Source organism: Mesitornis unicolor, unplaced genomic scaffold, assembly GCF_000695765.1.
Source record: "Mesitornis unicolor isolate BGI_N332 unplaced genomic scaffold, ASM69576v1 scaffold4224, whole genome shotgun sequence".
Taxonomy (NCBI): Eukaryota; Metazoa; Chordata; class Aves; order Mesitornithiformes; family Mesitornithidae; genus Mesitornis; species Mesitornis unicolor.
This window is the reverse complement of record NW_010181906.1, coordinates 19,876-31,713: the sequence shown is the minus strand read 5'-3', so window position 1 is coordinate 31,713 and position 11,838 is coordinate 19,876. Positions and strand designations below refer to the sequence as shown.

The following is an 11,838-nucleotide window of genomic DNA, read 5'->3' as shown; positions in this document are numbered from 1 at the left end:
TATAATATATAATAACATTATCGATAATGTTACTGCTGTGTGTTGTTTTTGGGGACGCTGGACTGCAGATGAGAAATCAAGGGGAGCCCACTGTAAGATGGATGGGACATTTTTTGGGACTACTTTAGGTGGGGCCTGTTCCATCAAAGCCTGGCTGCTCCAGCAGCAATGAAGATTCCCCCCCACTCCAAGAAGGGCTTCTGAGAGCCTGAAAGCCAAAATACGTCAAGAGTTAGGACTAAAATGGAACTTGTCTCTTTCTCAAGATGTGCAGTTGGTTTAATGGTGGAGGACACATTTCTCCAAGAAAGCATCTGCATGGGAGCCTCTGCCTATTTAGGCACAGGGTGCAATTCTCCAGCGGGGTCTCCCAGCTGGACTGATGGAGCAGGGAGGAGATTGGGGGTGAGGCGGAGTGGCTGCTCCTCCCTTTGCAGCAACCCACACAGTGAGGGTGAGCGGATCTCCGCTGTGTCCGGCTGTGCTCCCAACTGCTTGCCTGCAGCAGCAGCCAAATCCCAGGGGCAGACAACTCCCAGGGTAAATGGAGGGGCAGAGGCCAGGGTGCAAAGCCGCTATCCTAGCTGGGTCCTTGCTCTCTATTCTCCAAGCCGCCAGGGTCGGAGCCCTGCAGGGCTCCCCACCAATGCTGCTGCTGGAGGACGCGATCCTGGAGAACACCAGCTGGGTGGCTGAGGAAGCCCAGGGCAATGAGTCCTCCGAGCACGCGTTCTTCTCCGTGGATTATCAGCATGTTCAAGTCCCCTTTGAAATCACACTCTGGATCATGCTTGCATCCCTGGCCAAAATAGGTAAGGCATCATTTTGTTTAACTTGGACCTATCTTCTTCTTTTCTGCAATACTGGGACTGGGAAAGTGGAAATAATGTATATTTTTTTCTTCAGGAACTGTGACCACTTCTGTTAAATTACTGCTATAAAACTTAATTTATAGCATTTTTTCTGTTATTTCTATTTCCTCAGAAGGGAGAAGTCTCTGAGATTCATTTAGATCAGAATTTCTTTCAGATGGAAATGGTCTTTTCATTTTGCTCTTCTGCATATTATGAGATCTCGTCTGTATTAACATTCATGAAGAAATAATAATGATCATCAATTGTTTTTCTTGGTTTGTTTCAATTACTTTCTTTCTTTTAATAACTTGCCTTGAGTACATGTCAGCATTTCTCTGTACCATTGGGTGTTGCACAAGGCTGACTCAATTGGACCTTTTTCAATGTTGCATTTAGCTTTAAGTGTTAATGATTAAATAATATTAAAAGCGGCACTGTTTATAATTAATAAGAATGCTTTTTTTGATTGATTTTTTTAAATGCGTGGAATCCGTATTGTATTTAAAAATAGCAGTTGCTATTTACATTAGTGCTGAGAATGACATGCTAACTAGATTCCATCATAAATAATTCCAAATACATTTTTATTTATGCAGATAATTTAGGTTTTCTATTTGTGTATTACCTAAAAATATATCTCTAACCTTATGCTATGATGAAATGCGATCTGAACCAATAGCAATTTTAGGAAGCTTGGTATTTTCACTAATTTTTCAGATTTTCCAGTTAATTTCTGATTGAGTGACTTCACCTTAATTGTGCGCATTTATTGCTACCACTCCAAAGTGTGGCTTGGTGAAGATGGGAGCATGGGGAGCTTTCTTACGCCAAGTAGGAGCTGGTCGGTGCTCTCCGGCCACTTTGGGCTAGTGAGAAAATACATTTTTTAAAGTTTTGGTTTTTTCTCTTTATCCCCTTCTAGGGTTTCATCTCTATAACAAGCTCCCTTCTGTCGTTCCTGAAAGCTGTTTATTGATATTTGTAGGACTCATCATGGGGGGAATCATCTACGGTTTAAATGACAAGTCGCCACCTGTCATGGACAGTGACATCTTTTTCCTTTACCTGCTGCCACCCATCGTCCTTGACGCAGGGTACTTCATGCCCAGCCGTCCCTTTTTTGAGAACATCGGCACCATCCTCCTCTATGCGGTTGTGGGGACGATATGGAATGTGTTTGGGATTGGCTTCTCCTTGTATGGGATCTGCCAAGTGAAAGCCTTTCAGCTGCAGGACGTGTCCTTGCTCCACAACCTGCTTTTTGGCAGCCTGATTGCTGCCGTGGATCCTGTGGCCGTGTTGGCCGTCTTTGAAGAGATTCACGTCAATGAAAAGCTGCACATTTTGGTCTTCGGCGAATCGCTCCTGAATGATGCAGTGACAGTGGTAAGGACTGGCTTTTGAGTATTTAAAGTTCAGAGGAAGGATGGGCTGGTGCTGAGAGGGGGGACATGGGATCTGCAGAGGGAAAAAACACCACCAGCCTCTTCTAGCAGAGGACTTCTGGTCCACTTCTTCGAGCTGAGATCTTGAGAATCTTTGAGGTGAACAGCTCTTTGACTGTGTCTGGAGACAAATACACATGAGTGCCACAGAACTCCCCTGGTAGGACCTGACCCTACACTGGTAGAAACCCCAGCAGCATATTTCAATGTCACAGAATCACACACAGAATCACAGAATCGCTCGGTTGGAAAAGACCTCTGAGATCATCACATCCAACCGCTCCTGTCTACCCCCTAAACCATATCCCTAAGTACCTCGTCTACCCGCTCTTTAAACACATCCAGGGATGGTGACTCCACCACCTCCCTGGGCAGCCTGTTCCAGCCTCTGACGACCCTCTCAGTAAAGAACTTCCTCCTTATCTCTAACCTGAACCTCCCTTGGCACAGCTTGGTGCCGTTTCCCCTTGTTCTCTCCTCCATGTCATTGCTGTGTATGGCTGTGTCTGGTGAGCATCTTCTTTACAGCTGTTTTTCCTCTTTCATTTTTCATCCAGGTGCTTTACAAGCTATTTCGATCTTTCTGTGAAATGCCATCCATCAAAAGCGTGGATGTTTTTGCTGGAGTTGGAAAATTCTTCGTGGTTGGGCTAGGAGGAGTTTTAGTAGGTCTTATTTTCGGAATGACTGCTGCCTTTACCACACGATTCACCAAGGATATCCGTGTCATCGATCCGCTCTTTGTCTTCCTGTACAGCTACCTCTCCTACCTCACTGCTGAAATGTTTCACCTTTCGGGGATTGTGGCGTAAGTATGTCCCAGAATCTTATCTTTCCTTTCCAAGAAGGAAAGCTTTTTGGCTATTATTTGGTGAAAAGTATCAGAAAAAGTTTAGAGTTTACAGCACATTTACTCTAGCAGCCTCCCTCCTCATCTGCATGTCCTGCCTGTTTTTGGGTGATGGCCCAAAGGTTGCTGAGTCAGACCTTAGGGTGACAATGACGATGATGGGGGAGTAGCTGTGTATCCATTACAGAGCTGAGCTTGAATTATTCCCACTGCTTGGGAATGCTTTGGAGATTGATCAGATACCATCTTGTGTGTTCTCATGCGACTCATCAGATCAATGGAGCAAAAATATTTGTCTCTGTAAAGTCAGTCTTTCACAAATTATAGGTAATACAGGTAATTTATTATTCTTTTTAGGTCTTTAGGTCTTTCAATAAAATGAAAAATTATGGGCCACATTCTGCAGTTTTGAGAGAGCTTTCAGCTTACCTTGTGCATTTCACTTGCAGAGCAGGTGCTGAGGAAAAAATAAATATAATAATCCTAATGGTCAAAGAAAGCTCAGCTTGGAAAACAGACACAAGAAAACCAGTGATTCAGTCCTTCTGGCTGAGAGCTGCTGCATTTGGTTCTCCTACCTAAACTAATTCAGCTGATGCTGAGGATCACTACCAACTATTTAATGTTTCCCTAAAGACTATAAAGTGCTCTTAGACTGCATTGATAGCTGAAGTTGTAAACAACTGTAAATCTGATAATAATGAAGATAAAAAGAAAACTAAAAAAATAAGTCAGGTATCAGTTAGACACAGGAGTATCTCAGAGATCTATTTTAAAACTAATGATACTGCCTTGGCTATAAACCATTCCTATATCTTGCAGATTTTATCTCCTTGAATGGTAAATAGGAGCAATATTCTAGCGTTACCGAAAACAATTCTAGCTCTGGGAATAGGTTAGAGAGAGCCTATTTATAGAAGCGTAAGACAGAAGAGTGAAATAAATATGCTGCATAATCATCGTGGAGCAGAAAACATTCAATCCTAATGGTGTCTCCTTCTATCAATCACGACCTACTGTACCCATTATGGAACCCATTTTCTGTTCTTTTGAATAATGCATTGTTTCTGAAGCAAAACAATTGCAAAGGCAGCTGATTCCTGCACTGCTGGTCTTATAATTGCCAAATTATAAATACCTCTTTTATAGATCTTGATTTCAATCAATTCATTCATTTGTGACCAGGGAATACTGTATTATAAGCAGCAGATCTTGGCAGTTTGTTTCTTGGAAAAATAATTTGCCAAAAAAAAATCAATTCTACATAGTCCAATAAAAAAAAATCTATGAATGCAACCCAATCTGCTAAACAGTTCTGCAAATGTTTTTTAGTTTGACTTCTTTCTTTTCTTTTTACTTTTTTTTCCCCTTGCCCTGGTGGCAGTGCCCTTCTTTGATGCTGTGACAGAACAGGTCAAGTTTTATTCCTTGTCTGTGAATCTGGTGTGAACCCATATCCTTTTCCCAAGAAATGTGCCCAAACCATGGCTCTGGAAGCCACTTGCCAATAAATACTTGTTGGACTTCTTAGTTCCTAGTTGGATCTATTTTTGCCACTATTTTATCTGCTTTTTATTGAGGCAGATGCAGAAAAAGAGGAATTTATTATTTTCTTTTTAACCTGTGGATCAATCCCTGTTACTCCTTCTGACTCAGTCCTTTATGCAAAGTGGGTCAATCTGAATAGATCAATCAAAAAAGACCAATTTTGGAATATTTTTAAGTATCAGTACCTTTTCTAAGGAGGTGAAATATGTGAACTCAAACAACATTAGATGAAAAAGGGATCTTTTCTGAGGCTGACCTGTCGTATCCTGTGCCTTTACTCTACAAGTCTTCTCCCTTAAGTTTTAAGTTCAGACAAACCCAAATGTTTCTTTCTTCTTCAAAGAATCTGGGGTTTATTCATGGCAGTGAGACAAAACAAATAACAATTATTGTCTGCATGTGAGAGTTATCATGATGTCTCCTATGAAAGGAATTTTTAATGCAATAAAACTCCGTGTGGATGGCCTTACCAATTCCAATAGAAATTGGATCTCAATAATGTCAAGCCATTTTGACATTGCTGGTACAACATTTCAAACAAAATGTTTCTGTCCAGGTTAAAATATAAAAAATGGAGCTCTGACTTTTTGAATGCTCAATTGTTTTGACCTTCTAAGGCTGCTGGCCTGAAAACATATCGATTTGAAAAGCTGATTAATTAGGCTGATGACATGTATGCTGTAACTTGAAGAACCAATTATCCATGAAAAATTGCAAGGCAGAAGTTTTAATTGGTGCTGCATGCTTCTGAAGTGACTTTGGATATGCGGTACCTGAGGAGGAAGTCAGATGTTCTGACCATAGCAACAGCATTTCTTGGCTCATTGTGCAGCCTCATGAGTGTGCTTCAGCATTTTATGGTCTCTCGGTTGCATGGAGTCAATGCCTTCCTAACTGTGAAGAACATGTGGTACAAGTCCAGTCAGGCTTAGAAATACAGTGTGAGGTACATCATATGCTTGAGTTTCTCCAACTTTGGGGTAGTTTTGATCCCATGGGTGAAGAAGCACAACATTTAGGCTCTATTCAGAGTCCCACAAGAATCTGCTGCAGTTATCAACCAAACTTACAGGAGTCCTATTTACACATTTCTCATGCTGAGAAACAAGTCTCCTGTTCCATCAAATGTTTTTCTCCCATCTGAGCAAAATAGGTAATATGAGCTTCTAAGCAAGAAACTCCTCAGCCCAGATAGTTAAAGTCTGGCAAAGTTAAAGAGCTGAAAAGAGTGTACTGTGATGGGAAGAGCTGGGTGTAGTTAGTTGTAGATATTGCTGTGTGGCTATGCAATAGATTGTGAGTTGTTTATTTGTTAAAATAACAGGTTCAGAGAGACTGGTCAACCTATATAGCATCCTCTTGTTCTGGTGGTCCTACTGGTATTACAATGATGTAGGATGTCTGCAAATATCTGACACTTTATGAAGTCTGTTTTTTATAAATGACAATGTGTCGATTTTGTGTGCTTAAGTACAAAAATTTATTGATTTGTCTTCGTTTTCTCAGCATCATTGCTTGTTCCATGGGCATGAAACGTTACGTGGAGGCCAACATCTCTCTGAAGTCTCACACCACGGTCAAGTACTTCATGAAGATGTGGAGCAGCGTCAGTGATACCCTCATCTTCATCTTTCTTGGAGTTTCCACCATTGGAGAAAATCATGAGTGGAACTGGCCATACATTTGCTTCACTCTCATTTTCTGTCTTGTTTGGAGAGCACTAGGTATGGCAAAATTATAGATTATATTTTTTTAATAGATATTATTATTTAAGGGAGTGAGAAATGTGATTCCATTAAATAAGAGAATGCTTCTGCCCCCACCATCATACTTTCCTGTTCCTTCTGTCTGCATATTCTAAATTGCAGAGATTTAAGAGATTTAATTCTTAGTAAGTCTGTGTACAGCAGCATCCTTAAATGAGGAACTGGAGGAACCTTGCAACAGCTGTCCCTGGAGATGCTGTTCTTTACAGAAGAGCATCTACCCTGCTTACTGCTTGGTAGATGAGAATTCGGACCTTTAATGTGGGGATGCTTGTGCTCCTACTCAAGAACTTCAGATAAGGACTGAGAATGACAGAACTGCCCAGAATCGGGGAATTCCTGAGGCTGACAAAGGCCTCTCAAGATCATCTGGTCCAAGTCCCTGCTTAAGCAGGGTCATCTAGGCAGGACTGTGTCCAGATGACTTTTGATTATCTCCATGGACAGAGACTATGTCAAACATTGCAGTGTTTGACCAACCTCACAGTAAAAAAGTAACCAAGACTTAGTGATAACAGGAGGAAGAGAGCTATGAATTAAAATATTCTCTTGATAATTGTGGCTAAAGATAAGCTTCTTGAGGTAAGTGGAGTCTCCTTCTCTTCTCTGGAGACATTCAAAACCCGCCTGGACGTCTTCCTGTGTGATCTTGTCTGGGTGACCCTGCTCTGGCAGGGGAGTTGGACTGGATGATCTTCAGAGGTCCCTTCCAACCCCTACCATTCTGTGATTTTGTGCAATGAGTGCAGAGTGCCTACCTTCTCATTTAGAGATGGTTTTTTATATAAACTATACCTGCAAATATAACAGAGCACGCATTTTGGCAGAGAATTTGAGAGCTAAAAAACGTTCAACAGGATTTATGTTTACAAACCACTGAGTCAAACAGAGTGAACTCAAATTTGATAGACACTTCAGGAAATTGCTTAAATAGGATAGGCCATGATTAGCAAGGCATAACAGAATGGATGTTTTTGTTTTTTGCTTTTTTTTGTTATTTGTTTTAATAACTTTAAAAGCACCATTAATGCACTTGGATGTATGTTTATTAGTCAGTTGTGCATATATTCAAAAGCTTTAGTATGATGAAGTGTTTTTCTCTTATATTTGCTCAAGGGAAAAGAAGTTCTGAGTGAGTTTGACTTTTTTTTTGGTTCAAAAATCCTTCACTGCAAGACAGAAGGAACATAATAAGGTTACAAACCAGGCTGAAAATCCTCTGTTTCTCTAAACACAGTTTTTCTGGTTGCATTCTCAAATTATGCAGCCCATTATTAGAGAAGGGCTCAGCACTGCGGCCAGGAAAGAAAACCCTCTTTCCATTCAAAATCCCCCTTGAATTAAATAAGAACATATGAAACAGGGCTGAAAAATCACCTTGCACATCTGATCCCAGGTAGGAGGTCCCTCTTCTGCAGCCCCTTGCTGGAGAGTCATAGGTGTGCCGGGAGGATGCGGGTGCTGCACAAAGTCATCTGAGAGGGTCCTGCTGTGAAGGTGGTGGTCGAAAGCAGCCCCTGACCTGCTCAGACTCATCCAGCAGCTCTGGACATGCTGAAGGCATTGATCCAGAAATGGGAGGCACCCATGGAGTTTGCTTACAGGAATTGGGGACTTTTGGGTTGACAGTGCTGTGGTTAGATGTGTAAGCTCTGCTCTAGTCCTTTATTGGACCCTCCCAGTGCTCTTAAGTGAGGAATGATTCTGCTGAAGCCTGGGGACTGGAATTACTTTGATATAAGAGAGATCATCAAAAAAGCTGTCATGCAATTAATACATTTTGCACCAGCATTCTACTGGTATCTGAGCACTGGGGAGACTTCCTTCTGCATTTTCTCAAGGTATAGCTCCAGAAAAAAAAAATATTCTGCTTGAAATTATTAACTGTACGTCATATCTTGGAGAAAACTGGCCTGGGATTAGTTTAGGGAATGCTAATAATAATTTATGAGGAAGGACTAAATTAAGACAAAGGCCAGGCTATCGGCTCAAGTAAATTTTGGTACTTTAAATCATCAGCACTGCCTGTGCTTTACTGTAGCTGCAGATGTGATCCAAGGTATACTTGATTTCATTTATTTGTTTTTGCAAAGAGCCTTGAAACTGAAGTACTTCACATCTGCTGGTCTGGGCACCAGCTCCACAGAGCTCCAGAGATGGGGAAGGTGTTGCAAGGTTCACCTAATTCCTGAACATCTCCAGCTTTTTGTTTTCTTCAAACTGGTCCCATGTGCAATCAAAGTTCAGCTATTTTTAGTTGTACGTGCATGGGAGGATGTTTGATTTGTACATTGCAAATGCACTATTTTTGAAGTTTATTTCTTTTACAAACACCCTTTAGGAAAGCAACAGTGCTGTGGATCCAGCTAATTCCTCGCAAAAGTCATTGACAGTTTGAGTCATCGGGTCTCAAATTGGCCATTAATCTTCAGGAAATAAGATGTTTATTGTATTTGTTGGTATTAAGAACATGGCCACTGAGTTAAGGCATGACTTTTTGTAACTTTCTGCATCTGTTTTTGTATTTGCAAAAGACTACAAATGGCATCAATTGCTGTGTCACCTTACGAAGTCTTAAATTCATACAGTATCAATCTTTGAGTGAAAGATTTGTGAAGAAACAACATTAAAACAGGCAGAATATGGCTACTTATCCAAACTACTGCTTGGAAACTTTTGGAAATTGGAGGGTAACTTGTGGCTAAATTGTTGCTGATGGTTTGCCTCAAGAGCATTTATAATCCAAGCAATTCAATCATTTGTTATCACCAATTAGAATAAACCAATTAATATTACAATTAAGTTCTTAGGATCTGGCTCTGTACCATTATATACAACCTTGGACCTTGGCCAGTTCCTAGTGACTGGTGTTTACCAGTTCAGTGATGTTTTGTTGTAAAATATATCATACAATTATGGATTTTATCTGATTGCTTCTTTGTTTGATGCGCTACCATCTTCCTTCCTGCTTTTCAGGGGTTCTTGTGCTGACTTTTTTTGTGAACAGATTTCACGTCAACACCATCACCAGCAAGGACCAATTCATTATAGCGTACGGGGGACTCCGAGGAGCCATTTGTTTCTCTTTGGTTTTCTTGCTTCCCGACTTTCACAGAAAGAAGCTCTTCATTGCAGCAACAACTGTTGTCATCCTCTTCACCGTGTTCATACAGGTAAAAACAATCTCGGTGTCACCAACAGATGTAAAGAATAAGCATGATTTTTATTTTCTCCAGACAAATAACCAAAAGTAAACCATTAGATGGGTACAAGGATATAAGTCACTCAAACTTTCCCTCCACCAAGCCATTATCATTTAAAATTATTACTAAAAGAGGCAGAAGGTGTGAGAATGTGTCACATGTTCACGAGGTTGACTATCATTTGCCATAGCATTTTCCATGATCTCTTGCCTCATCTTGTCTATTCTTATTGGGGTAGAATGATGCTAGCTTAGGCTTCCTCTCTGAAGCAGTGCTTTTACATGTTTTATGTGAAAGCAAAACCAACAGGACTCAAATGCTACCAATAGTTTGTTGCTTGAGCAAGGTACACTTGTAGGCCTTGTCATGAAATTAAATGCTACCTGAGCCATGCAGTAGTGAAAGTTAGTTTTACTTATCCCAGAGGTGAGAAAATGGAAGATACTGGAGATACTCCAAGCCCTCTGAACATGGGCAGCAAGAATTTTAAGAGGTTTATGGTATGGTTGTCTCAGTGTTGGTAGTTCACAAGCGAGACAACTTAAAGAGACCTAATTTTGAAGGAGTGGCTTCTTACCATTTTCCAAAAATGAGTTCTATTTTATTGGGGCATCCAAGAGCTGAAGCAACAACAGCCACTAGTTATTTATCAGAATATTTTGTATGTATGTCTGAGATGTTTTCAGAGTCATGCAGCAAAGCAGCTGCAGGTATTTTATGATGATGCAGCAGGAAGGGGATTGCTTTAACTCTTCCACTGGAGAGACAAAAAAAAAAAAGTGGGTGTGTTACTTGTTGTAAAAACAAGAAAACTCAGAAGCAAATTAAAAAAAAAGTCATAGCGCTTTTGAATTATTTGTCTCTAGTTTGTTTTTATAACTGATCCCTAAATCTTGTTGCTTCCTGCTTTCTCTTTCTGCCTGAGTGATTCTTGGGTTGTTTCCCACCCAGTGGGAAAGCTTCTGCAAGCGAGTGCAGCTGCCCACATCGTGAGGTGGCTGTGGACATGTTAGCTCCCCTTCCTAACACGCTTTTATTTTTCACGGATGCTTAATTAGCCCCGCTCCAGGTGTGTGATGGAGGCACAGGTTGAGGTTGCAAGGAGTTGTGGTACTTCAAGGCTCGTCTGAGCCCTGCTCGGGAGGAGCAGGCAGCAGCTCTCGGCATTGCTGTGACATCTAGTGGTAAAAGCCTTCCTGCAGCCTTCCTGGGATGAAGGCTTTGGTTGTCTCTCTGCTTTTCTCGGCCCAGCAGCACATCTGTAAGCGTGAGGTTTCTTTTGGGGTTTCTCTCAAATGCACCTTTTAGTTCACCTGGCGAAGGCTGTCACATGTGAAGGAGGATGCGGTGGAAAAACTGGAGACTTCCGGAGCCGTCTGGTCCTGAAGTGAGCGCGGCTGATGTCTACCTGGTGTGCTCTGTCCCAAAAAATTAAGTGTGGGTCCCCACAGGGCTGAGGTTTGGCAATAATGCTGTGCAGAAAAGCTTCTGCTCAAACCAATGAGGTCCATGCAGAGCTGCTGACCCAGGGCTGCCCTCAGAGGGAGGGAGGGAGCAGAGCAGCTGCTGGCACTTCAGGAGATGGTCAGTCATGGTGACAGCTGCAGAGTGGCCCCCGTGGCTGAGCATGAGCTCTGGAGAGCAAATTCCTTCTGCTTGGCCTCCCTGAACCACTCAGGTGTGGGTGTTGGGCACTTGGGGAATGCAGAAGTTTGGGACAGACTCTGTGCTTCCCAGCGTCCACCTAATCCACACCATAAGCTGAAAAAATGGTCAGTAAGTGTGAGGTGCTGATGGGCTCACAGCTGAGTCCTGCAGGACAGCTGAACTGGGTGCAGTTTTCAGGCTGAAAGCTGAGAGCATGGGCCAGGGGTGGGGGGAGTGTAGTTAGGTGGAGGTTGACAAGTTTTAAGATGCAAATGTGGGTCAGAAATTGAAAAGATACGGTCACTAGGCACGTCCGCTCATGCAGAGACGCTCTTGAGTCTCAGACAAAGGTTGTGCTAAGGCCGCAGCTCCATTCTGCCACGTCTTCGGAAAATCCTTCCCAGGACTGGGAAAAAGGCTTTTGTGTAACCTCAAAGCTCGACTGGTGATGTCATCTCCATGCAAAAGGGTGAGAGTTAAACAGGGTCCCCTGCGGGTACGTGTCGGCGGGGCGACCCCTTGACC

At 42.1% G+C, this 11,838-nt stretch overlaps 1 protein-coding gene across 1 annotated transcript in view; it reads left to right on the top strand.

The window, feature by feature from the left end:
* The first annotated feature begins 544 nt into the window (after positions 1-544).
* Positions 545-11,838, top strand: part of LOC104539905 (sodium/hydrogen exchanger 2-like) — a 24,324-nt gene continuing 13,030 nt past the window's right edge. The window contains 5 exon segments of the mRNA XM_010183573.1: positions 545-812; positions 1,777-2,240; positions 2,857-3,107; positions 6,204-6,421; positions 9,440-9,636. Of these exon segments, the coding sequence (XP_010181875.1) occupies positions 545-812; positions 1,777-2,240; positions 2,857-3,107; positions 6,204-6,421; positions 9,440-9,636 (1,398 nt within the window).